Here is a 23,933-nt window from a genome sequence, read left to right on the forward strand (position 1 = left end):
GGCCGGGCGGGCAGGGGGTGGGGGGGGGGCGCGGAGCCGGGCTCCGGGCCGGCCGGGCTCCGCGCCTGTCAAACCCCTCATTGTTCGCAGCTGATGTCACTCGCAGTTGTGAGCGGCCGCCTCTCCCGGGGACAATGTGGGACTGAGCGGCCCAGCCGCCGCGCCGCCACCGCCGCAGGACAGCCCCAGCGAGGTAGGGCGCGGGCCGGGCGGGGCACCGCGGGCCGCGAAGTTTGGGGGTTCGGCCAGGGGCGGGGAGCCCGCGCCTGAGTCCACAGGCTGGGGTCGCGGGTTTGGGAGACTGGGAGACTGCGAGGAACACGTTCCCTGTCCCACACGGGCCCAGGCCTGCACAGGTGGGGGGCGCTGGTCTGCTAGAAGAGCCCCCAGTACCAGGGAGGGGTTTCCTGGACCTGAGACCCCAGATTTGAGGCCCTCATCCCACCTGCTGTTTCTGTCCTTTGGACCTGCTCTTCTCTCGACCTCCTGCCCTGGGTTCTGGTTCTGCTCCATCTCTGTCCCCATCTGACATTCCCCTGCAGTTCCTGGCTCAGCACACACCCCTTCCCATTCTCTGCAGTCCTTGAGGGCACCAGACACAGACCTCCAGGCCAGGGGTGTGTGGAAATGACAGTTGGGGGCTCGGAGTGGTCCCTTGTGCCCTGTGGCTCTTTAGCCCCTCAGCTCTGACCTAGCTTCTTCGCTGGAGTTCTGGGAGGTGCGGGGGCTCTGGCTAGTCACTTCAGCCTGGCCCTGGAGCCTGCTTCGCCAGGAGAGGGAGGTGCCTGCCTCCTCAGTCCCCTATCCCAGGCCCGCCATCTTGGGACCTGTAGCACCCAGTGCCCCGCCCGACTCCAGCACCCTGGGGAGTGGTCTCCAAGGGGATGCACCCAGGGCCAGGTGCATTCCCTCCTTCCAGAATGTGGGCTCTTAGTTCCCACCAAGCGCAGGATGATCACCTTCACGCTGGACCAATAGAGCATGTGTCTCCAGGGGTTCCTCTTCTCCTACAAAGAGTTTTTAGACCCCCGGTGACTCCCCAGGACCTTAAACCTCAACTACAGCCTTCACTCTTTCCTGGGGTTACCCTCACTGCTTCAGAGCCAGCACCTGGGACCCTATCCTTTTCCCATCTGAAGGTCCCCTAGCCCCTCCGGGCCCTGGAACCCCCTCAACCTCCAAGGCGCCCCCATCCCAGCCCCCACCCCCCAGCCTTCATCAGCATGCAGGCTCAAGCTGCCCAAACACAAGGGGATTGTTCTTCTTGCATGCTCAGGGTGGGGGGCTGGGAGCAGGCGGCCCACACACCCTGGCAGGCCCAGGCCACAGGGAGGCTGGCTTTGCCCCGCCCTGTGTCCCCAGACAGGCTCTGCCCACCCTCCCTACTCCCATCACTGCCCCCCTCCAGCCTCCATCCCCATTGCCTAGTGGCGCTGACCTCTTGAGGAAAGAGCTCTGAGCTGCACAGGTGGACCCTGGGATTCTGCCAGCTCTGCCAGTTGCCTCTCATTCTCATGTAGCCTTACAGACAAGCCCCTTCCTCTCTGGGCCTCAGGTTCCCCTCTGATGAGGCCCTTCCAGCTATGACAGTCTGAGCCCGATTTTGTGAAACCTATGCCACACCACAGTTCTTCCTTCAGCCCCCCTTCGCCATGGGGAAACCCACTCAGGGCCTCCAGAAGTCTCAAAGTGCAAATCCCCCACCCCAGTGATAATGCCTGGGGAGCCCCTAGACCCAGAGACACAGCAGGAGCAGGGGCTGGGGGTGCTAAGGAATGGGAACTGGGAACCCTGTCCAGGCAGATCCTGACTCTCGCATGGGGCTGGTCCCCTGAGCCCTGGGTCTTCTCACCCCACTGTCACTGCTTCTCTGGGATTCTTAGCCCCATCGCTGGTCTCTAATGCCTTTGGGCCCTGTGAGCCCTTTCTTCTCCCTGCACACTGGTACTGGCTCCTGCCCTCCTGGAGGAGCTTCTGCCCTCCTGGAACTCTGTAGTGGAAAGACAGGCTCAGAAATGCCCAAATGGGGCTTCTTTGTGTTGTAGGCATCTTGGAGGGGCAGAGAGGCCTGAGTGATAACATCTGACTTGGAAGGTTGGGGAGGGCTTCACAGAGGAGGCAGCATCTCAGAAGGATTTGGACAGAGTGGGGAGGATGGGCATTTCAAGCTAGGATCAGCCTGGGCAAAGGCCCAGAGGCCTGGTGGTGCTAGGCGTGTTTTGCAGTCTGGTGTGTGTGGGGGATGGGGTAGAAATGAGACAAGAGAAGTTGGCAGAGACCAGATCATGAAGGGCCTTGAGTGCCCATCTATGGAGATCAGGCTTTATTTATTGGGCATTGGGGAGCCAAGGATGGCTGTTGAGCAGCAGAGTGACCCAGTCTAGCATGGAGAATGGAAGCTAGAGACCTTTCTCAATTTGGTGAGACAGTGAGGGGATGTGTACCAGTGCATGGGGCTGTACCATTAAGTTGCACCCTTTCTCCTGGACTCCAGTCTGGGCCTGGGCCTGCCTTGGTTTCCCTTGGCTGTGAGGACTCTTGAGGGGTTGCCTAATGATGCTCTAAGGAGGCTGTAGCATTTCTGGCACCAGCCAGCTTGTCAGAGCTTCCCATCTCTGCCTAGTACTGAGTCTACAGGACAGTTCTAGGTCAAGGAAGCAGAGGCTGGAGCTCATAGACCCCAGGCTGCTCCCCTCCAGGCCCCTCCTCCCCCAACTCTCCCATAAAGTAGGTATGAATGGCCATCCTGGGAGGCTGTAAGGCTGAGAGGCTGGGCATATGGATCCAAGGATGCTGTGGCAATTCTTCTGGAGGCCTAGTTAATCAGAAAGGGTGAGCATGCCCAGAGAAATGGGCAGGGGAGTCAGGATCCCTCAGTGCTGATCCCCTCCGGCCCCAGGGTCCACTCCCCCACCCCATCCCCACCATGCCCTGCTTCGCCTGATGCCCTAAGCCATTCTCCAGCATCACTGGGTGTGGCCAGCATGGCTGCTTTTGGAGAGGAATAGAAGGAGGCTGTTAGGTTGGGGACCGTTGGGGGATGTAAGGTGGGGGATGAACTTGGAGACTGGACCCTTCTCTCTTCCCAGCCCAGGTGGGTCTACAAGCCCTAGTTGGTCCAGACACTCTAGCTATTAGAGCCAAGGGAATCCCCCAAGGGGCGGGCCAGTCCACTTGAGTTGCTTGGCCCCAGGAGCCTTCCCCTCCCCCGGATTGTTCTTGCTCCAGAACAAAGCCAGGGTGGACACTTGATCCCTGCGTGTGGGGGGGAGCTGGCTAAGCCCCCGGCCCTTTGATTGGGCAGCTGTCAGGAGAGAGAGACAGCTGGGGGGGAGGGGCAGGAAGGGGCAGCCGCCATTGCTTACACAGCTGTCACCCCCCCCCCCCGCCCCCTCCAGCTTGAGTGGCAGGAAGCCAGAGACAGAAGGAGTGGGCACTGGATCTGGGGAGGGGGTCTGGGGAGAAGAAGGGAACGCCCAAGGTCAGAGGCCTGGTCTGAGCTTGGTATGTCCTGCCAGGGAGCCCTGCTGACCAGAGGGGGCTGGGTACCCCCAGAGGTGAGCTGGAGGTCAGTGTGGCATGACGCGTGGCTGCCATGTGGGTGGCCCAGCAGGGACCTAGGGCCCACCAAGCTGGAGCAGCAAGCAACTCCCTAGAGCCCCTGTAAGGGTAGAAGGGGAGCCAATATGCCTAGTAGGGCTGCTTGTCCTTAGGGCTCCTAGGAGAATAATTAGAGAGACCTGTATCAAAACCCCTTGTTCTCCCCTAAAGAGAGGAAAGACCTTGAGGGTCTATCAAAACAGGAAGGACACAGAGAGACCAGCCACTCCCCTCCCCCACCCCCTTCCTGCAAACACACACACACATAGCACAGGTAGGTAAACTGAGGTCTAGGTCAGGTGCAGGCCTGGCGAAGGTCACCCATTGAATTTGGGGCAGTGGGGCTCTGCTGTAAACCCAGGTATCTTTTTCAGGGCAGGAGCCCTAGTTCTGGCCACATCCCAACTCTTCTGCCCTATTTTCCCAGGAGCCTTTGCCCACAAAAGTTGATGTGCAAATGGTATGGGGACAATGTCGGGTCTCCCATTGGTTACCACCCCAAAGAGGTCCCTGAGCCCCAGAAAGTTCCGGAGCTTAAGATGTGGCTCTGGACAAGTACAGTCCTTTCCAAACACAACCCATGTCTACCAACCAAGCAGGGGTCTGAGAGACTACTAAAGCCTGCTCCCCACCTTTGAACAGCTGCCCCTGTCCCCCCTGGAAGAGGACAGACAGACCCAGACAGGACAGCCAGACAGAGGAGGCCCTCACACTAGCAGGCAGGGCCCTGCTAGTCCCACCAGGCCCCACCTCTCTGTGACCTTGGGCAGGTTACAGACCCTCTCTAGGCACCAGGCTCCCCTTCTGTTTGGTGAATTCATCTGTTCAGATAACCAGCGTGTTCTGAGTAACTTCTCCAGCCTGGCTCTGGGAACACAAGGAGAGGGTGGCAGCCTTGGCTCCTGCTCTAAGGGGCTCCCGGGCTGGCCAGGGCAACAGAAACTAAGCACGTCATCACGAGTGCTTTGCTGGGGGAACTGCCGGCAGCTGGGGGAATGTTAGCAAGGGCAGCCAGCATGAGGCTGGCCAGGATGCTCACAGAGCACAGGCCCTGCATCCACTGTTGACCTCTGACCTCTGGAGAGCCGAGGGACAGAACTCAAGCGGAGGGAGGAGCAGGTGCTGGGGAGGCAACAGTTACTGGGTGTTTGGGGAGTCAGGGTTGTCACCCCCATGGTACAGATGAAGAAATAAAGATCTCAGGCCATACAGTGGCTTCCAGAGACAGCCAGGCTGGGAGCCGCACCCCGCCTCCTCCATGCCCACGCTCAGGCTAGCAAGGGGGGTTCTGAAGAGGGCATTGAACAGAGCTCCACACCCTTGACCCTCGAGTCAGGATAGGGCAGGGGGCTGAGGAGGAAGGTGCCCAGGGGTCTCTGGGGTGCTCGAGCCCAGCACACTCATCCCCCCCACCCTTCCCAGGCAGTAGGAATTCATAGGGTTAGGGCTTGTTCTTGGCTCAGACTTGGCACCAGTCGGTCCCCTCCCTGTTTTCCTGCTCAGGTTCTGGTTCCCCAGTGAGCTTCCCATCAAGGCAGAGCCTTGGCGGGCGGCAGCCGCTGGAGGAGAGGGATTTCCAAGCAGGATTAAGGTTCAGGATTAAGTTGGGGCATGAAAAGGGGTCGGGTGGGGAGGGCTGGCGGCTGGGCTAATCCCAGCAGCTAATCTCCAGCTCCTCCTTCTTCCATCAGTTAACGGCCTTGACATTCCCCAGCCCCCCAATCCCTTTCTTACCCATCACCCAGTTCCAAGGGGGAAGCAGTCCCTCCATTTTACGGGTGAGAACACTGAGACTCAAGAGTCCAAGTGATTTGTTTCTGGTACAGTAGAAAGTGCTCCAAGCTGGGAACACGGCCAGCCCGGACACTTCTAACCTCCTCAGCACATAGGAGAGGGCTCAGAAAACCACCGTGCACACGGCTGGTCCCCAGACCCCACCGCCACCCCCACCCCCACCCCCAGTGCTGAATGAACCTCGCTCACAGCTGTCCGCAGGAGCCTCTGCTTTAGTGACTTCTAGTGGACGGATGCAGCCCACCCTCCTGGAGCCTCACTACCTTCACTTCTGCCTACCTTTCAAGACCTCCCATGGCTCCCGTGGCTGCTCCGGCTCCCTCTCCAGCTGCTCCTCCAGGCTCTAGCCAGCAGGGGCTCTGGTCCCTGGGCGCAAGTGCCTCCCATTTGAAGTAACGTTTCGATTTTAACCCAACCTTCAAGGGCCAATCGACAACGGTCCCCTCTTCCAAGAGGTCAGGTAGGAGGCTCCCTCTCTGGACTCCCATAGTTAATTCTCCTGACGTACGAGGGGAAGGGAAGGATACTTGTGGAAACTGGGTGCCTATCACATATGCACCTATCTCCTTTTAATTCTCATAACTCTGGGGACTGGATTGGGTATCCCCTTCTTACAGATGGGAAGCTGAGGCTCAGAAGGGTTAAATATGTCAGCCAGGCTTACACAGCTAGTGAGCTGCACACAGCAAACTGGTCAATGTGACACTTGAAACTTGTGGTCCACGCTGTCTCTCTGCTCTGGAAGTTTATCTAGCTTGGCTCTGGGGTTCCCATGTAAGGGCAAGGGACCTGAAAGAAAGCTGAGCTCTTCTCTAACCCATCTCCCACTGCCCCCCGCAGAGCCGGCCAGGCCACAGCGTGGACGCACTCCCAGGCGGCCTCGGCCCCAGCCCCGCCTGACAGGATGAGCGGCTCAGATGCGGGGCTGGAGGAGGAGCCAGAGCTCAGCATCACCCTCACACTGCGGATGCTGATGCATGGGAAAGTAAGCGCTTGTGGGGGAGTGCTTCGCTGTGGCTCAGGAGGGGGCAAAGTGCAAGGCGAGGCAAGACCTGGTCCTCCGGGAGGGAGTTTGATCTTGGGTATCCTGTCTCCTGCAGAGCCCCTGCCTGAAGTAGGGGCAAGCGCTGGCCCTGGGGTATTGGTACCCTGCTGACTCCACTCTTGTCTTGTTTGCAGGAAGTGGGCAGCATAATTGGGAAGGTAGGTACCTCGTTCTGTTCTGTATGTCCCCTTCAACCTGAGACCTCAGTCCAGGAAAGGAATCAACGGCTGCTTGGCCTAAAAGCCATTCTCTATTTTGCCTTCTATTTTGTCTCCTGCAGAAAGGAGAGACTGTAAAGCGAATCCGGGAACAGGTGAGGACGGAGTTTGGGAGAGGAGCCCAGGGCACCTGGTTTGGAGGGGAGGGGAGATGCCTGCTTCACCTTGTCCCTGAATCCACCATCTGGGATGACCAGTGAGTGCCCCAGAAGGTGGCTGTTTCCAGCCTTGGCTGGGGCCTGGTGAGTGGAGGGGCAGGCAAGTTCTTGGCCAGGAAGCAGAGAAGGAGCCCCGTTGCCTGGCGCTTGTCCTGCACCCACAGAGTAGCGCCCGGATCACCATCTCTGAGGGCTCCTGCCCTGAGCGCATCACCACCATCACCGGATCTACAGCAGCCGTCTTCCATGCAGTCTCCATGATTGCCTTCAAGCTGGATGAGGTCTGTGGCTGTCTGAGGGGCTGGGGGCCACAGGTGGTTCCCCGGGAGGAACAGGACTCTGACTCCACAGAATGGCTACGGGTGGGACAGAAGGCCAAGCTGAGGACAGGGTTCTCTCATTGGAGTGGGATGCGGGCAGGCTTCCCTCCTTCATCCCCCAGCAAGAAGGTGCTCCAGGGGAGGGGGAGCAGTAGGGGCATGCACAGCCAACCCAGTCTTCCTGCCCAGGACCTCTGTGCTGCTCCTGCAAACGGGGGAAATGTCTCCAGACCTCCAGTGACCCTGCGCCTTGTCATCCCTGCAAGCCAGTGTGGCTCGCTGATTGGGAAGGCTGGCACCAAGATCAAGGAGATCCGAGAGGTGAGGGGAAGGGGTACCACCCCAAGAGAGTCTTACCCTTCAGTTTCGAGGGGAGACCTGGGCTTACAGCATCCTGTCCTGTGGGGAGCTCCGAGCCTAGGCATGCTCTGGGTTATGGGAGTAGCTGAAAGTGGCCCCCGTTCTCTGCTTGCAGACTACAGGTGCCCAGGTGCAGGTGGCAGGGGACCTGCTCCCCAACTCCACAGAGCGTGCTGTCACCGTCTCTGGGGTGCCTGATGCCATCATCTTGTGTGTGCGCCAGATCTGTGCTGTCATCCTGGAGGTGCTGCCCTGGGGCAGGGAGAGAGGGCAGGGGATGGGCCCTGGGCCTGCCTTGTCAGGCCCTCAAGTCCCACGTGACACCAGGTGGGGATAGAGTGGGGCTGCAGGGATGGATGTGAGAAGCTCCAGGATTCGGGCTGCATTTACCTGGGGGTTATAGAGAGGGCCTTGAGAACACAGGGCCCTTGGGGAGGTCAGGGGGGGCCTGAGAAGGTCCTGATAGAGCCTCCCCTTTTGTGCCTTCCAGTCCCCACCCAAAGGAGCCACTATCCCATATCATCCAAGCCTCTCCTTAGGTACTGTCCTTCTCTCCACCAACCAGGTGAGGGGGAACAGCAGGAGGGGTGGGATGTGTTACCGGGGAAGGGGATGGAAGAAGGAATTGGGGGTCCAGGGAGAGGTGGGGAGGGGTGACTCTGGCCAAACTGCCCTGATCACAGTAACCCCCTTTTACCCACTTTGTCCCCACAGGGCTTCTCCGTCCAGGGTCAGTATGGGGCTGTGACCTCAGCTGAGGTGAGTGACCGCAGCCCAAGGCACCCCTTCCCGAACTGAGCCTCCTCTGACTCCTGACCCTTCTTCTTGGCACAGGTCACCAAGCTCCAGCAGCTCTCGGGCCACGCAGTCCCCTTCGCCTCGCCCAGCATGGTGCCAGGTGAGCAGTCCCTGCAGAAGGAAGCAGGGGCAGATCCCAAGGGGCCAGGTAGCCCCTCTGGAAAGGACACGGGGAGGCAGCAAAGGTCCAGACTCACGCCCAATCCCTCTTCTCCCCCCAGCAGGATTGGATCCTGGCACACAGACCAGCTCACAGGAGTTCTTGGTTCCCAACGACGTGAGCACGGGATGGGGTAGTTTGAGGGTGGGTAGGGGGGCCTGGGGCGTCTGGGCCTCACCTAGGGTTGAATTCCACCCTCTCTCCAGCTGATTGGCTGCGTGATTGGGCGCCAGGGCAGCAAGATCAGTGAGATCCGGCAGATGTCAGGGGCACATATCAAGATCGGGAACCAAGCAGAGGGCGCTGGTGAGCGGCACGTGACCATCACTGGTTCACCAGTGTCCATCGCCCTGGCCCAGTACCTCATCACTGCCTGGTGAGTGTGGGGTGGGGTATCACAGGTCATGGGACTTTTGTGCCTGAGAAAGGCACAGGTCGGGTGGGGAGAGCTGACCTCCCTTCTCCTGGGCCTGTCCTCTGCCTCCCCTAACCTTGCCACACTTGTTCAGTGTTGCCCCATCTTCCCCATACATCTGTCCCCCATGTCCTGTTTCTCCAACCCTGTCTCTTTTCCCTGGGTCTTCGGCCTCCCCATTTCTCCCCTTACCCAATGCTATATTTACTTGTCCTTTCTTCCCGTCCGCGCTCTTCCAACCTTTCCCATCTTCTCCTCAAACACACCCACCCCAGGTCATTGTTCTCAAGTCCTCTCTATTTTTCATCTAATCTCACCCCTTATATTTGCCCTCATTGCCTCCTTTCTCACCCCCGACCTTCCCCTTCATCTTCCCTCTCTATCCCTCTTTCCAGTCTAGAAACGGCCAAGTCTACCTCTGGGGGGACACCCGGCTCGGCCCCCACAGACCTGCCTGCCCCCTTCTCGCCACCCCTGACGGCCCTGCCCACCGCTCCCCCAGGCCTGCTGGGCACGCCCTATGCCATCTCCCTCTCCAACTTCATCGGCCTCAAGCCTGTACCCTTCTTGGCTCTACCACCTGCCTCCCCAGGGCCACCGCCGGGCTTGGCGGCCTACACTGCCAAGATGGCAGCGGCCAATGGGAGCAAGAAAGCTGAGCGGCAGAAATTCTCCCCCTACTGAGGCCAGCTGAGGCACAGGCACGGGAGCAGGCAGGACTGCCGGCAGGGGGCTGCCTCCACTCTCTGCCCAAGGAGACTCCACCCCGGGGGGGGGGGGGGGCGGTCCCAAACGCCGCTAATGCCCAGACGCATGGATGCACCCCCCCACCCTGCCCCGGTCTGTGGGAGTCCCTGCTCTCGGAGTGGGGGCTGTTTTTGGCCCAGGGTTCTGGGAGCTGCAGCAGCCCCAGGGTAGGGGTCTTGATCCCCTCTAGCTCTGTGCTTGGATGCAGGGAGCATCCTAAGTGCCCCCACTTTGCGGGGGTCACTCATGCACTCCCCATCCCTCAGGGCTTCCCTGCCTCCTGTCCCCCTGTGGGGATCAGGGAGGAGGCCTGGGGACGGCTGGGGGCCATGCTTCTCTCCCCACCTCCCTGCAGATTCCTGCTGCTTCCACTGATACCCTTTTGACTGGAATGGACTGGCTGGGCTTGGCAGAGGGCAGCCCAAAGAGGGGGCACTGCCAGGCAGCTGGGGGAGTGGCATGGGGGCAGGGGCCGAGTTCTCAGCAGCAGACACTCTGTACAGTTTTTTCAATTCCTGTTTTTGAATAAATATTCTGAGAGACCAGGAAGCTGTGAAACACTGTGGGTATTGGCAAAACCTCCAGAAAACGGGTGTAGCTGAGACCCCAGAGGACCCCCATCTGTGACTCCATCAGCCCCAGCTGGGCCTCGGCCCCTTCCACATGCCAGTTCTGGGGCTTCAGGGCTCTTTGGGGGGTCATGTTGTCCAGCCTCCTGCCTCTGGCACCAAAGCGATCCAGTTGTTTTCTGGGCATTTTTAGAAGCTGATGGAGGAGTTCCAGTAGTTTTGTCCAGCCTCTCCTTGGTGCAGATGTGCAGGAGGTCTTTCTGAATGTCCCTTCACTGGTTCCTCCTGCTGTGGCTGTAACCCAGACCCTGCCCTACTTGGCCCATTCCCTTTGGCTGTGAGCCATTAGGGCCTTCTGTGATCCTGCCCACCTCTGCTTCTTCCTTGGCCTGGGGATCACCCATGAGTGTCCAGATCACCCAAGCTGGAGAAGCCCTTAGAGATGGTCCAGGGTACAGATGGGAAAACTGATACCTAGTGAAGGGTAGGTCTGTGTACAAGGCCATGCAGAGTTGGGCCCAGAACTCAGGATTCCTAGCTCCCAGAAGCCTCTGGGCCTCACTTGGCTGCAGGTCCCCTTTCTCCCATTCCAGAGCCAGAAGTGCAGGCAGGCTACCTGCCATAAGCTGTGCTGGAGGCTGGATGGGCCCTTTGTGATACCACCCTGCTTTCTCCAGTCCCGGCTCACCTTGGGAGACATCTCTCACGTGGCCTCTGGCATGCTCAGGCTCTCCCTTCCTGCCAAATCCCGGGCTTGTTCTGGTGCCTCAGAAGGGCCTAGGACAGGGCCCTCTGGAGGTCTATGGAGGTGCTGCAGGAGGGCCCGCGGGTGCCAGGCCCGCGAAGTGCAGGCCCGCGGGGGCCGGGGTAGCGCTCGTCGGGCGAGACGGCCCAGCGTCCGGCGTACAGGGCGCTGCAGCAGGCCGTACAGGAAGGGGTGAGCCGCGAAGGCCGAGTAGGCTACCCAGGTGACGGCCGCCTCGGCCGCGGCGGCCTGGGCAGCGGGCGCTAAGCACGCACAGCCGTAAGGCAGCCAGCAGGCTGCGAACTGGCCCACGGCCAGCGCCGGGGCCAGGGCTGCTTTGCCCCAGGGCGGGCGAGGCCGAAGGGGCGGCAAAATGGAGAGGCGGCTGTCCAGGGAGTCGGAGCGCGGCCGGGACCCGCGCGCGGGCCGCGGGGGCCGCAGGGCAGCGCGGCGCGCCACGAGGAAGATGCCGCCGTACGCTCCGAGCAGCAGGAGGGCGGGCAGCGCGAAGGCCAGCAGCGCCCAGAGCGGCCGGAAGGGCTCGAGGCCCCCTGCCAGGACAGAGCAGCGAGCCGGGGCAGGGGGCGGTGCGGGCGGCGGCCCGAGCAAGGAGAGCGCGCCCAGCAGCCCCGCCGCCGCCCACACGGCGGTGAGCACGAGGGTGGGCGGAGGCCGCGCGCCGGGCCGCAGCGGGTGCACTATGAGGCGGTAGCGCGCCAGGCCGAGCGCCGCCACGCCGAGCGTACAGGCGGGCAGCAGCGCCGCCGAGAGGAAGCGTGCCGCGCGGCAGGGCGCGGGGCCCAGGCGCACGCGGCCCAGCCCCGGCGGCGGAGCGGCCAGCAGGCCCAGCGGCATGATGGAGCCGGCAGCCAGCAGGTCCACTACGCACAGGTGCACGAGGTAGAACGCGTCGCGTAGTCCCGGCGTGCGCAGCACCACAACCAGCAGTGCGCCGTTGCCCAGCAGTGCTGCCGCCTCCACGACAGCCGCCAGGATCAACCCCATCGAGGCTGCGACTTCTGGTGCGTTCAGCCCTGTGGCGTTGGCCATTCGAGCGCTCAGGCTTCACCCTGTGCTGGGATGCAGAGAGCGAAATGGAGCTTCCCCCGCCTGCCCCTCACCACCCCCGGCCCCATTCCCATCACCCGTCCGTTGCTCCTCTAGCCTCTCACCTCACAGGCTGCCCAGGTGCTGGCTCAGACACCCAGGCTGCCATTCTCTTGGGGGCTTGGCCGGCCCCATGGAAGTGTGCAAGGCTGGGACTGTGGTTCTCTCCTCCACCCCAGCAACTCAGCCCCTGCTGGAGATGGTACTGGCTGTCACTTTGATGCTGCCCTTTGGAGATACACAGAGCTGGCAAGTGAGGGGCAGGGCCTGGCACCGGCCCCCTGGGTCCTAGCAGCTGCCAGCTGGAGGCTGAAGGCTGTGCTGTGGGTGCTTCGGGAGGGGGGCCCAGAGCAGGCACAGGCTGGAGTGAGACTCAGGACATTAGAGTGTGGGCTTTGGAGTCAGCCACATCCTATTCTGCCTTTTCCAGGGGTGGGAAGTGCCGCCCCCCACATCTGCTGTCTTCTGCCATCCCCATCAGTGGGGTTAATCGGATCATTCAGCCTTTGTACTGAGGGGAAACTGAGGTACCAGTGAGACAAGAGCTGGAGCTGGGAGACCCCTAGGTACCCTCTCGTCCTCAGTAGGGCTAGTTCTCTAGGTAAAGTGAGGGGAAAAGCACAGGACTTGGCACATAATAGGTTCCTTAGCTGGTATTAGCTTGGCACAGAATAGGTGCTTCAAGACACTGTGGAATTAATGAGAGGAACCCTTAGGGAGCAACTGCTGTTTGTTTTGTTTTGTTTTTGCTGTTAGGAAACAAGTCCCCTTCTGCTAAGCACACTCTGAGTTTTCTTTAGGAAGCCACCTCTCCGCAACTCAGGACATGTGGTTTGGGTGAGCAAGACCCTCACCTTTCATATCACATTCCTGACTAGGCATGAAACCCAGCGGCCAGTCAGTGTGTTGCACCCCCCACCACCAAGGTATTGGCTCAGGGAAAGCCATGTGACTCCAATGGGGCATATGCCCCCCAGGTGGTGTCACCCAGTCCCATGGCAAAACCCCATGTATACCTTGATGGCTTGCCTTTGTGTCTGAAGCTCCTTCCTCTCCCTTGAACCCCAGTCTTGGGTTTCCAGCTGTCTCTTCAACATCACCCCCAGTACAGGGTCAACTGGGCATCTCAAAAGTCCTATGCCCCAAAACAGGACTTGACTTATGACCCCCCACCCCAATCTGCTCCAGAGAGTCTTCCCCCATTAGTAAATGCCATCTCAGAAGTTTCCATTGACACCTCCGTTTCCTCCACACACCACATACAATCCATCAATGTGTCTGAATCCAGCCATTTCTCACCACCACTACCATGCTCCCAGCCACTATCACCCCTCACCTGGACCATTTCAGATCCGTCCTGGCCTCCGCTTCTGCACCTTGTGCTGGTCATTTGTCTGTTTGCCCTTAGATCCATTCCCATCTTCCACAGCACTGCTCTGCCTTCTAAGAAACTGATTTCCCAGGCTCCTTTGTCATTTGGTTTTTGGGTAAATTCAGCCAATGGAAGTTACCAGCAGAAGGCTGGAGGGTGGCAGGAGGGAAGAAGCCAGGGTATCTTCCCTTTCATGCTCAGCCTGGATCTACCTCTGGATCTGCCTCTGTGGAGGACATTCTCTCTCCATAGCCCTGGCTCCCTTCAGGCAGTCCCCTCTGGGGTTCTGGTGCCTGCTGGGTGACCCTGGCCTCTGGGCATTGGAATACCATCATTCGTCCAGCCTAAGAGTGGTAGCAACTTCCTGCTGTTGCTAATCCCAGGGTTGACTTACCAGACCCTTTGGTAGTTCAATTCCTTCCCTGTATCAAATTCCTCTTGTCTGGAGTACATAGAGTGATTTCTCTTTTGTTGATTGGATCTTGACTGACACCATAGATCCACTCTCTACACAGCTGGCTGAAGTGGATCCCTCTAAAGACAAATGAGATCAGGTCATGATCCTGCACTCATCCTTCCAAGAACTTCCCATCATCAAAATAGAATCTCACCTCCTCTTTGCTGAGATGGCCTTCTCCCCACCTCTCTGACCTCACCTGCCTCCTCCTTGCCTCCCATACTTCCAGCCGTACAGTCTTCATGCTTGTCCTCCCACATGTCAAACTGGTTTCCACCTCAGGATCTTTGCATGTGCTGTTTCCTCTGTCAGAACACCCTTGCCCCAGATCTCTCCATGGCTTGCTTCCTCACCTAATTCAGGTCTCTGCCTTCAATGACCATCTTTTCTAAAACTGTTCCACTTTCCCATCACTACTCCTTTAACCCTGCTTTATTTTTCTTCCTGGTACTTTTCCTACCTGGTATTGTATTTCATATCTGTGCACATACTTGTTTAGATCCTGTTTTATTAGAATGCAAGCCCCTTGAGAGCAGGGACCTTATCTGTGTCTTGCTTGTTCCTGTGCCCCTAGAACCCCTCATAGGCACGCAGTCTGCATCAGCACAGATCTGGGTGGCAGACAACAGGGCATGAACCTCTGGATTTGAGTCACCTGTTGCTGGAATTCGAAGGGCCCCGGTCCAATTCTCTATTATTCAGATGAGAAAACTGGTGCTCAGAGAGGGAAGGAATGTGTTCTGGATTACACAGCCAAGTTATACCTGGAAACCAGGTCGCCTGCTTCCTAAGCTCTGTCCACACAGGCACCACTTCCTGTACTTGACCACAACTTGAATGTGGGCATTTGCCTCCAGGAGGTGAAGCTGGATTCTTGAGGTCTTGGTTCAGAAGAAGGAGAGAACATTGGCTTTCTCACTGCCCAGTTAGGCCTGCAGGCCTGGGGCAGCCTCCAAGCCACCAAGGTCTGGGGAGGGCTCAGCAGGGCCAGGTGGGAAAGCAAATGAGAACAGGGGACTGGAGAAGGCAATAGGGAGGGATGGGGACTATGGTGGGTTGGAGAGTGCATGTTCCCTGCAAAATCATTCAACTAAATTAGCAATTAAAACACTTTGGGAGGGACTTCCCTGGTGGTGCAGTGGTTAGGAATCTGCCTGCCAATGCAGGGGACACGGGTTTGAGCCCTGGTCTGGGAAGATCCCACATGCCGTGAAGCAACTAAGCCCATGCGCCCACAAATACTGAGCCTGCGCTCTAGAGCCCATGAGCCACAACAACTAACTACTGACCCCGCACGCCACAACTACTGAAGCCCGCGCGCCTAGAGCCCATGCTTCGCAACGAGAAGCCACCACAGTGAGGGGCACGCATGCTGCAACGAAGAGTAGCCCCCACTCGCTGCAACTAGAGAAAGCCCGCGTGCAGCAACAAAGACCCAATGCAGCCAAAAATAAATTAATTAAATAAATAAAAACAAAACAAGGGCTTCTCTGGTGGTGCAGTGGTTGAGAATCCGCCTGCCATTGCAGGGGATATGGGTTCAAGCCCTGGTCCAGGAAGATCCCACATGCCGTGAAGCAACTAAGCCCATGTGCCACAACTACTGAGTCTGCACACCACAACTACTGAGCCTGTGTGCCACAACTACCGAAGCCCGCGCGCCTAGAGCCCGTGCTCCACAAGAGAAGCCACCGCAATGAGAAGCCCACTCACCACAACGAAAAGTAGCCCCTGCTCACCGCAACTAAAGAAAGCCCGCGTGCAGCAATGAAGACCCAATGTAGCCAAAAATAAATAAATAAAATAAATAAATTTATTAAAAACAAAAAAAACACTTTGCGACCTCCCTGGCGGTCCAGTGGTTAAGACTACATGCTTCCACTGCAGGGGGTGCAGGTTTGATCCCTGGCTGGGGAAGATCCTGCATGCCGCGCGGCCAAAAAAAAAAAACCACACACACAAAACACTTTGTAGTTCGTCTGTTTTTGTTTTTTCTTTTTTTTTCCCAAAGAAATGCAGGAAGGATAAACCAGAAACTATAGCAGGTGGGTGGGCATGGAGTGAGAGGGCTAGGAGGACACTCTTCTGAGCATAGATTTGGATAGATTGGACTTTTGAGGACCATGTTAATGCTCTACATGTTGAAAAAAATAAATCAACAAAGATGAGAAAAACCCTAAAAGTGAATATAAATAGAAGCAAATGAACCTACCAGCATTTCAAATGAATAGTATAACCACACTGAAGGGAAATAAATAACTAATCCAAGTAACATTTGAACCTGTGTTCAAATTGTTGCTTTGACCATTGACCCTCAGTCTAAAGACAAAAAGATCATCTTGAATGATTCAGTAAATCTTGAGCTCTAATTAGAATGTTTGTTTTTCACAATGGTATTGGGTGTAGCAATTCTGAAACTGCTTTTTGTGTGGGATTGAGCAAATAAGTAAATATACTGATGTTGATGAGAACCAAAGTTCTGACAGTTGGAGAAGGGAGTAAAATCATGGATATGGGGAAGAATGGAAAGACCATATGGTGTTGGATTGGAATTGGAGAAACAGACACAGATAGATGTGTTTATTTACATATACATATTTCCTAGCCCTCTTTGCTACTGGGACTGAAAAGCAATGACACCCAGTACCAAAGAGCATACCTACTGCCCAGATCTTGGATTCTAAATACCGTTTCCTGCTCTAGGGAACCAGGGCTCCTTGGAGAAATGGCTGATTCTAGGTTTGTGCAAGATGAGCCTGGAACATCGTGTGATACCAGAACATAAGGAAGTGCTCATAAAATGATGTAGACACAGGAGTCAGCTTAAAGGACCTTCTGCTGGCCAAAGCTGGGACAACTTGAGGATCAAAATAATAACAGTAATGGATTATAACCCATTGCATAAAATAGGAACCCACAAATCCATACTGATAATAAACAAAGGGGGCTATTATTAATAAATATAGAAGAAATGATGGAATTAAATTATTTAACTATCATTTGCAACCATCTTAGCAAAAATTGATTCAAGTCATCGATTTCAGGTAAAAATCATCATTGGATTTTAAAGCTAGTGGGTGAAAGTTGATGAGGAATGGAACATTTACACCTCAAAATATTTCCCCACAGATTACTGATTAATTAAAAATGGGGGAAATGGTAACTTCCCAGTGGAGAAACCTGGTGGACACGACCTTGAGCAACCAAATTTACATCACCAAGAATGGGACATGTCCCTCCTGATACAGTGCACCGAGGACACAGCATTCATGTAATGTTCCTGCCCAAACTGCAATGCCTGAATCTAATCACTGCAAAACATCAGACAAACCCGAACTGAGAGACAGTCTATAAAACAACTGGCCTGTACTCTTCAGTAGTGTCAAGAGTGTCTAAGTTATGAAGGAAAAAAAAAAAGGCTGAAGAATGGTTTCAGATGAAAGGAGACCAAAGAGACACGACAACTAAATGTGGTGTGTGACACTGCACTGGACCCTGACCTGCTGTCTAGCATCTGCACCCCTTGTTTGTGGACAGGGTAGCCTGGGGTGATAACTAGCATTCTTTCATGACAGCAGAGCTGCACCCCTTGCAGATATTCTCAATTCATTTATGATATTCACATAGAAGACACACATGGGTGTTTGGTGCCAAGACACAAGGAATGCTTGATTTGCCTGGCCACGTCTGGGCTAAAGGACAGAATCACCAGGTGGGTCCCCACATGACCAACAGTTCTGAGTTGATGGGGACGGTCCCTTTTGGAGGCTCAATGATCAGAGGAGGCCAGTCGTTGCAGTGACCAATGTAGACTGACCAGGGTGGGTGGGAGTGTGTGTACAACCCACGTCCTCCGTGTGAGTGGTCACTCCCTGGAGTGGGGCTGGAACTGCTATGTGGTGTGGTGGGTCACTGTGGAAAGCAAGAAGGCCCAGGCCTGGTGCAGCTTTGGCACAGACAGAGGTCAGGGGGGTGAGCCAATACAATGTGCACTTGCCTGTGCATGTCTGAAGTTCAGCCCACCTCGGTGATCACGCCTCTCTCGGATGGACAGTCTGGGCCAGGGTGGATGGCCCGGGGGGTTGTGGGACCCGCCCGCTCTCAGCCTGTGCCCCTCTAACTACACAGGCTTGAATAGGCTGCTGTATCCGTGTCCCAGTAATAATGCCAATCCATCACACCCATCACCTTAGGAGACGAGACTGAGGCCACAGCCATGCCAGGACCACAAGGATTAGAGGGAGAGGGGATCACTGTCTGGACACAGGAGGGAGATTTGAGAGCAAGAAGGGGTGACATGGGGGCACCAGGGATGGGAGGAAGATTGAGGATGATGGTCTAGCTCCTGGCGGTGGACGGGAGGCGGGTCGGGCAGACAGCTCAGAGGCGAACCTCCAGCAGGTAGCATAGGCGGCACTGACTCTCCTGGTAGATGAGATACTCACTCTGGAAGAAGCTGGAGCTGCTGAACTCTGGGCAGGGCATGGGCTGGCCCTGGGGCACCACCACTTGCTGGCCATCCAGCTCTAGCTTGGTGTCCTGAGTTGGAACTGCAGGGCACAGCAAGGGCCATGAATGACCCAAGGGTCACTGGTCCTTGGCTTTACCGGTAAGTCCTACCCCCTGTGCTCTCTACTTCTACCACAGGGAGTGCCCACTCATTCCCACCTTGCCAAACTCCAAACCGCTGCATAGGCTGGGCCTTCTGCCTGGAATCTCCTCCCCCATTTCTCTGCCTGGGAAATGCCTGCTCATCTTTCAATGCTCAGTCAATGACACCTCTTCTTTGAAGCTCTCCTGGATGCCCAGGAAAGATTTGTTGAATCAGTGAATGTTTGTTGAATGATAAAGTGAATGACTGCATTGAAGAATCCTGCTTCTTTTCGTCCTTCCTCACAAGCCCCTTCCTTGCTCACCTCCTCCCTGAAAGCATCCTGCTCTATCTCAGCCTCACCTCTATCCTTAGGCCTGTCCAGCTTCATGGGATTCACCAGGCTCTGTGTGGCCACGGGTAATGACACTGTCGAAGCCAGGGGGGTGCTGCTTCAAGCTGGGCTCATAGACGGTGATGCGGTACTCTCTGCGCACTGCCACCGCACCCAGGAACATGTAGCCAATGTCATGGGCCCCGCAGGACATGCCAGTAACTGGGGGACACAGGGAGGCTCAGGGTAGGCAGACTGGCTCTCTGCCTGACTCCCTGGGCTCCTCTCTGCTGCACTGTTATCTCCTTTGGCTTTGCTGCCCCGGCCCAGAAAAGTACCCATCTTTCTTCCGTCCTTCCTCCATCCATTTCTCCAGGCCCCTTGTCCTGGCTGTGCTCCCTCCCCACTCTCTCCTCCATTGCTCAATTCCCAGAGTCCAGGCGTCTGCCACCCTCACCAAGGTCAGTAATGGCCTTCCAGTGACCATATCTGGGGTGGGGGCTTTTCAGGCCTGCTCTGCTGATTTTGCCACGGCATCCTTCACCCTCTACCCTGAGACCCCCTTGCAATGCTCTCCTGAGGCCACCCTCCACTTCTTCTTAGGCTCCTCTGCCCTCCTAGTGGACGCCTTGGCCTTGAGCAACCTTCAGCTCCATCTGCACTTGGATGAATCCTCCGACCTTGGTCTCTTGAGTGGCGGAGGGCAGTGGTCTCCAATAATGAGGTCAACCTGGGCTGAGAAGCCAGTAGGGGCAGGTCACCTCAGTGAGGACACCCCTGGACAGAAACTTGGGGGTCATTAGAGACACCCTCGACCCTTTCCCACAATGCTGCCCATCCCACCTCCCACATACTCCTCTCATGGATTCTCTCCTCCGCCTCCATTGCCCTGGGCTGGGGGCCCATCACATTTGGCCTGGATGGGAACACAGCCTCCCTGCAGCCTCTGGCCTTTGCCACCCTCCCAACGGCTGCAGCCACGTTCAACTGTACTCCCCATCACTTTCTGAATAAGGCTCCCTTGATCCTCCTGGGCCCCCAAACCCCACACCCACACTAGGCATTTGCTCTAAGCTTTGTCATCAGGCCGTGCCTGGAGGTGCTGACCTGCCGCAGCCTCCCAGGCTTCGTGCCACTCCCTGGCTGCTTTACCTTGAAGGCTCCTCTTTCACCCCCTCCCAGGTCAGGTTGGCACACTCATCCCATCTGCATCGCCTTCTCCAGGAAGCTGTCGCTGACCAGCAGATGCCTCCTTTGAGTCCCCCAACCCCCAGGATGCCCCACAGAGCTCTCTAGTCAGTAACTATCCGAGGGGTCCTCTCCTGGATCCACTGCAGGTGGGACAAGTAATGGGCCCCATGCTCCTTAGTGTCCCCATACCCACTCAGGGCTTGGCTCTGAGGGACACCTCACCATAGCCATCTGACTTGCTGTTCTCCGAGGCAAAGTAGATGCCTTTGCCAACACGGCCACCAGAATGTGGCATGATGCGAAGCCCACTGGTGAGGATGGCGGCCACCACAGCCACGTTGGTGCCGTGCCACAGTAGCTTCCGATTACCCAGCTTGTCGTGGGCCTGGAACTGATCTCCCTAGGGGGGGAGATGGGAACCAGGAGAGTCATGCCACCCAAGCTCAGGTGTTTCTATCTGCCATCAGAGGGTATGACCAAGGCCAAGGGTTCCCTAGTCACTCACATACTCATGCACACATGCACAAGACCTAGGCCTGGTGGAAACTGGTCAGAGTTTCTCAGCCAACTCGCTAAAGGGAAGATAAGCCAAGATCATCTCCCTAAGGGACAAGGTAGTGATGGTGGGGAGGGAATCTTCCTCACCTCCCCTTCTCGGTTCACTGTCCAACTATGTTGAAGAGCAGGGCAACTGTACTTGCTGCCAGTCTTTTCCAAGCAGGGATGTATCACCTGCGGGGAGAGAAGAAACTGGGTGCCAAGAGCAAGAAATGTATGGACTAACCTCCACTTGTCCCCTGCAGTTCCAGAGCTCTCCTCAGGCCCTGGAGACACAGCGAGAGAAGGCCCTAGGAAAGGGATTCTTCTGGGCACCTGGAGGGCAGACAGGCAAGGGGCCAGTGCCCACTGCTAGCTCGGCTCCTCTGTGGGGACCGGCCCACCTTGTACTCAGGCACCTTTGGGTCCAGCAGCTGGAGCTGGCACTTGAGGAGCTGGTAATCTCGGTCCAGTGGGTGTGGCACCTCCTCCACTTTCTTTGTCTCCTCGGGGGCTGCCTGCAGGGTCTGGGCCAGCTCGATGTCTGCCAGCACCTAAGGGGATGGGCACTGGCAGCTTGTGTGTCCCCTTGACCCTGGGCCTCCCCTCCCCCTCCCACATAAATAGGACCATGGCCACCCCACCTTATTCAGCCCCACCCCATCTATCTGTCTGTCCTTCCCCTCCCCTGTCCTTCGGCCTGCCCATCGCAGTCGATCTATCTGTCCCCCATCTCCCTTGCCCCATCTATCTGTTTGGTAACCCCACTGCCTGCAACCTGCCAACCCTCACCAGCAGCATATCCTTCTTGGCCTGCAGAAGTTCCGGGGAGTTGATGGGTGGGGGCTGGCTACGGCCGAAGTTGTGGGGAATGATGGTGTAGAAGTGGGAGGACAGCTCCTCCAGGCTGAGACCACGACCTGCGGGGGCTTTCAGGGCCGCCTCCACTGCCTCCAAGGCCTCCAAACCCCGGGAAATCTGCTGCTTGCTCAACTTCCCCAGTGGCATCTTCTTCACATCTGGGGGGATGGGGAGAGTGGGGAGTCAGGCCCTCAGCCCTGCCACCCCCAGACCCCTGCTACCCTCCCTGGCTCCTCCCCCCTCACCCAGGTTCATGATAGCCATGGCATTCTTTTTTTTTTTTTTTTTTTGCGGTATGCGGGTCTCTCACTGTTGTGGCCTCTCCCGTTGTGGGGCACAGGCTCCGGACGCGCAGGCTCAGCGGCCATGGCTCACGGGCCCAGCCGCTCTGTGGCATGTGGGATCTTCCTGGACCAGGGCACGAACCTGTGTCCCCTGCATAGGCAGGCGGACTCTCAACCACTGTGCCACCAGGGAAGCCCAGCCATGGCATTCTTGAACATGTCCTTGCTGAAGATGTTGGTGATGAGCTTCTGTGTGGCTGCGTCCAGGGAGCAGGGCTGCACTTGCTGAACCACGAACTACGGTCCTCACTGGGCCTCTGTCTACCTAGGGGTAGAGGGCCCACCTGGGCAGGAGCAGCTGGGCAGGGCACCTGCACCTAGAGCAGGGCCTGGCCAGACCGAGGCCAGAGAGGAAGGCCTGTGCCTGAGAGTATACAGCTGGGCAGTGGCTGTCCCTTCCCTCGGCCCAGGCCCACCCTCCCTCTCTGGCCACTTCACCTTCACCATGGCTTCCTGGGCCTCATCCTCTCTCTGTACTCGATAAGTGTATACTTGCTGGGGTGGGCCACAAAGTGGTCCCGCTCTGCCCAGCTGTTCTTGGTCTTGTCCCGAAACTTCTTTTCAAAGTCCTTCTGTGCATCCTCCAGTGACATGAAGCGGCTGAGTTGTGACTGGCCCACCTCTCCCGGCAAGCAACAGCTTTCAGAGGTGTGCCTACCACAGTGCCCGCCGTAAATGTTTGCTGGCCTCTACTGTGCAGGCCCTCTGCCGAGCGCCCCTGGATGTCAGAGGTGGGGCAGGGCACAGTCAGAGGCTGTGGCCTTTTGGCCTGAGTAAGCTGTGGGGACCCGGGAAGCAGGGGCCATGCGTTGAGCAGGGAGAGGTGGGGAGGATGCGGGCACAGGTGGGTGAGTGGTACTCACCACGCGCCCCCAGCGGTTCCAGCAGATAAAGCAGTCACCTTCTTCCAGCAGCTGGATGATGTAGAACTTGTTTTTGTTGCTCCCAGTGTTGGTCTGGTTCAGGGTACAGTCGTAGTCTTCATGCACCTGTGGCCAGAGTGGGTGCGTGGAGGGCAGGCTGGCTCCGGCCGCCCCTGAGTGGGATGGGGTACCTGGCTGCACGCTGACAGGAATCACACTGCACTGGGGTGTCAGAGGAGGCCCTGTCTGGGAACCCTGCCTTAAGTGTCGTTGGGGGAAGACTGAGCAGCTCAGGGGCCTGTCCTGGGGTCTGAAGAGCAGACATGACCCACCTGGATCTGATGGGATATAGCCCTGCCTGACCTTTGGGGTCTTGGAAGAACACAGTTTACTTGGGAGCCTTGAGCTATTTAGCCAGAGCCAAGGGGGAGGGGAGGAGGTCTGAGTGTACTTGTACCCAAGACGGAGCAGGCACTGGGACTGGCTGGGGACTACAGCTTACCTGGGTCCTAGGGTTGCAGCTGAGTGGGCACAGGGGGCCCACTTAGGCTATGCGCTTCTCTGTGGGTGGAGGGCCTCGGCAGTGGAGCGGAAACTGTCCTCCTCTTGTGCCCCCTGACGCCCCTTCTTCTTCTCAGGACCCTCACGCTGTACCTGGGGCTTGCGCTTTGGAGCCATGGCTGTTCTAGGGCACAGAGGGGGTCCTCAGGCATCCGTGACATTTGCGTCCCACCTGGCTGGCACAGCACTAACTTGCCCCACCCTGAGATTGCCCTTTGGTGACCTCCCTCTGCCTCCATTTCCCCACTCCCGGTCCCTGACCAAAACCGCTCTCTGCACCCCAGATACACCCCTTTCTCCAGTCACCAGGGCCAGGCCAGGCCCCTGTCCAGTCTGCCCAGTCTGGCCAAGGAAGAGGGGCTCTCCACCCTCTATGGCTCTTTTGTGTGTTCTGAGGTTGAAGGGAAAGTGAAAGGAGAATCTGCCCCCTCCCATTTCTGGGCTCCTCTCCCCAGAGCACTCTCTGCTCCTCCCCCATCTCAGCTAACTTGGACCTGGCATGGTTGCTGGGCTGAGTCACCCCAGCTATGGAGGAGAGTGGGCAGTGGCTCCCGGGGGGCTAGCACTCCTAAGGCCACATCTGTCTCTCCAAAGATTAGGACCCAATAGCGCAGAAACCCTTCCCAGCAGGTTCAAGAGTTCTGGGGTGCCAGCCTCCGTCCCAGACCAGTGGCATTGAACTGCCAGAGGGCAAGGGTCAGTCACACCCGCCCTGCCCTGCCCTGTGGAGGGCTGTGGGAGAGGCCATAGAGCACTCACCTAAGAGAAGCAGGGACCTGGGAGAGG

The 23,933-nt window shown here is 57.4% G+C and overlaps 3 protein-coding genes across 11 annotated transcripts; 1 reads left to right on the forward strand and 2 right to left on the reverse strand.

The window, feature by feature from the left end:
* Positions 1-7: 7 nt before the first annotated feature.
* PCBP4 (poly(rC) binding protein 4) lies at positions 8-10,164 on the forward strand. 6 transcript variants are annotated; one of them, XM_033424506.2, is made up of 14 exons: positions 8-193; positions 5,818-5,854; positions 6,235-6,379; positions 6,574-6,597; positions 6,720-6,752; positions 6,980-7,096; positions 7,325-7,456; positions 7,611-7,739; positions 7,986-8,060; positions 8,210-8,254; positions 8,330-8,393; positions 8,515-8,570; positions 8,660-8,829; positions 9,461-10,164. In XM_033424506.2, exons 1-14 carry the CDS (start codon positions 94-96, stop codon positions 9,525-9,527), a joined length of 1,194 nt encoding a protein of 397 aa, XP_033280397.1. In that variant the 5' UTR covers positions 8-93; the 3' UTR covers positions 9,528-10,164. The 6 variants fall into 6 exon arrangements, with proteins under 6 accessions (XP_033280397.1, XP_033280398.1, XP_033280395.1 ...); XM_033424507.2 differs by having other exon boundaries at positions 8,518-8,570; XM_033424504.2 differs by having other exon boundaries at positions 9-193; positions 9,264-10,164.
* GPR62 (G protein-coupled receptor 62) lies at positions 10,164-17,121 on the reverse strand. Of its 4 annotated transcripts, none has more exons than XM_033424516.2 (2): positions 13,803-17,121; positions 10,164-11,999 (listed from the first exon to the last, which is right to left on the reverse strand). In XM_033424516.2, the coding sequence occupies exon 2, from the start codon at positions 11,977-11,979 to the stop codon at positions 10,888-10,890; it is 1,092 nt and encodes a 363-aa protein (XP_033280407.1). In that variant the 5' UTR covers positions 11,980-11,999; positions 13,803-17,121; the 3' UTR covers positions 10,164-10,887. The 4 variants fall into 4 exon arrangements, with proteins under 4 accessions (XP_033280407.1, XP_033280405.1, XP_033280406.1 ...); XM_033424514.2 differs by having other exon boundaries at positions 10,164-12,004; XM_033424515.2 differs by lacking the exon at positions 13,803-17,121 and adding an exon at positions 12,102-12,235 and having other exon boundaries at positions 10,164-12,004.
* Positions 17,122-17,271: 150 nt separating this feature from the next.
* Positions 17,272-23,928, reverse strand: PARP3 (poly(ADP-ribose) polymerase family member 3). The gene is given in 14 exon segments (XM_033424521.2): positions 17,272-18,415; positions 18,857-19,012; positions 20,204-20,381; positions 20,627-20,713; positions 20,923-21,072; positions 21,311-21,537; positions 21,840-21,948; positions 21,950-21,988; positions 22,162-22,199; positions 22,202-22,345; positions 22,583-22,712; positions 23,089-23,156; positions 23,159-23,266; positions 23,907-23,928. Coding segments are annotated over 13 exon segments (1,602 nt in total). The 5' UTR covers positions 23,265-23,266; positions 23,907-23,928; the 3' UTR covers positions 17,272-18,245.
* Positions 23,929-23,933: the final 5 nt, after the last annotated feature.

This window comes from Orcinus orca, chromosome 10, assembly GCF_937001465.1.
Source record: "Orcinus orca chromosome 10, mOrcOrc1.1, whole genome shotgun sequence".
Taxonomy (NCBI): domain Eukaryota; kingdom Metazoa; phylum Chordata; class Mammalia; order Artiodactyla; family Delphinidae; genus Orcinus; species Orcinus orca.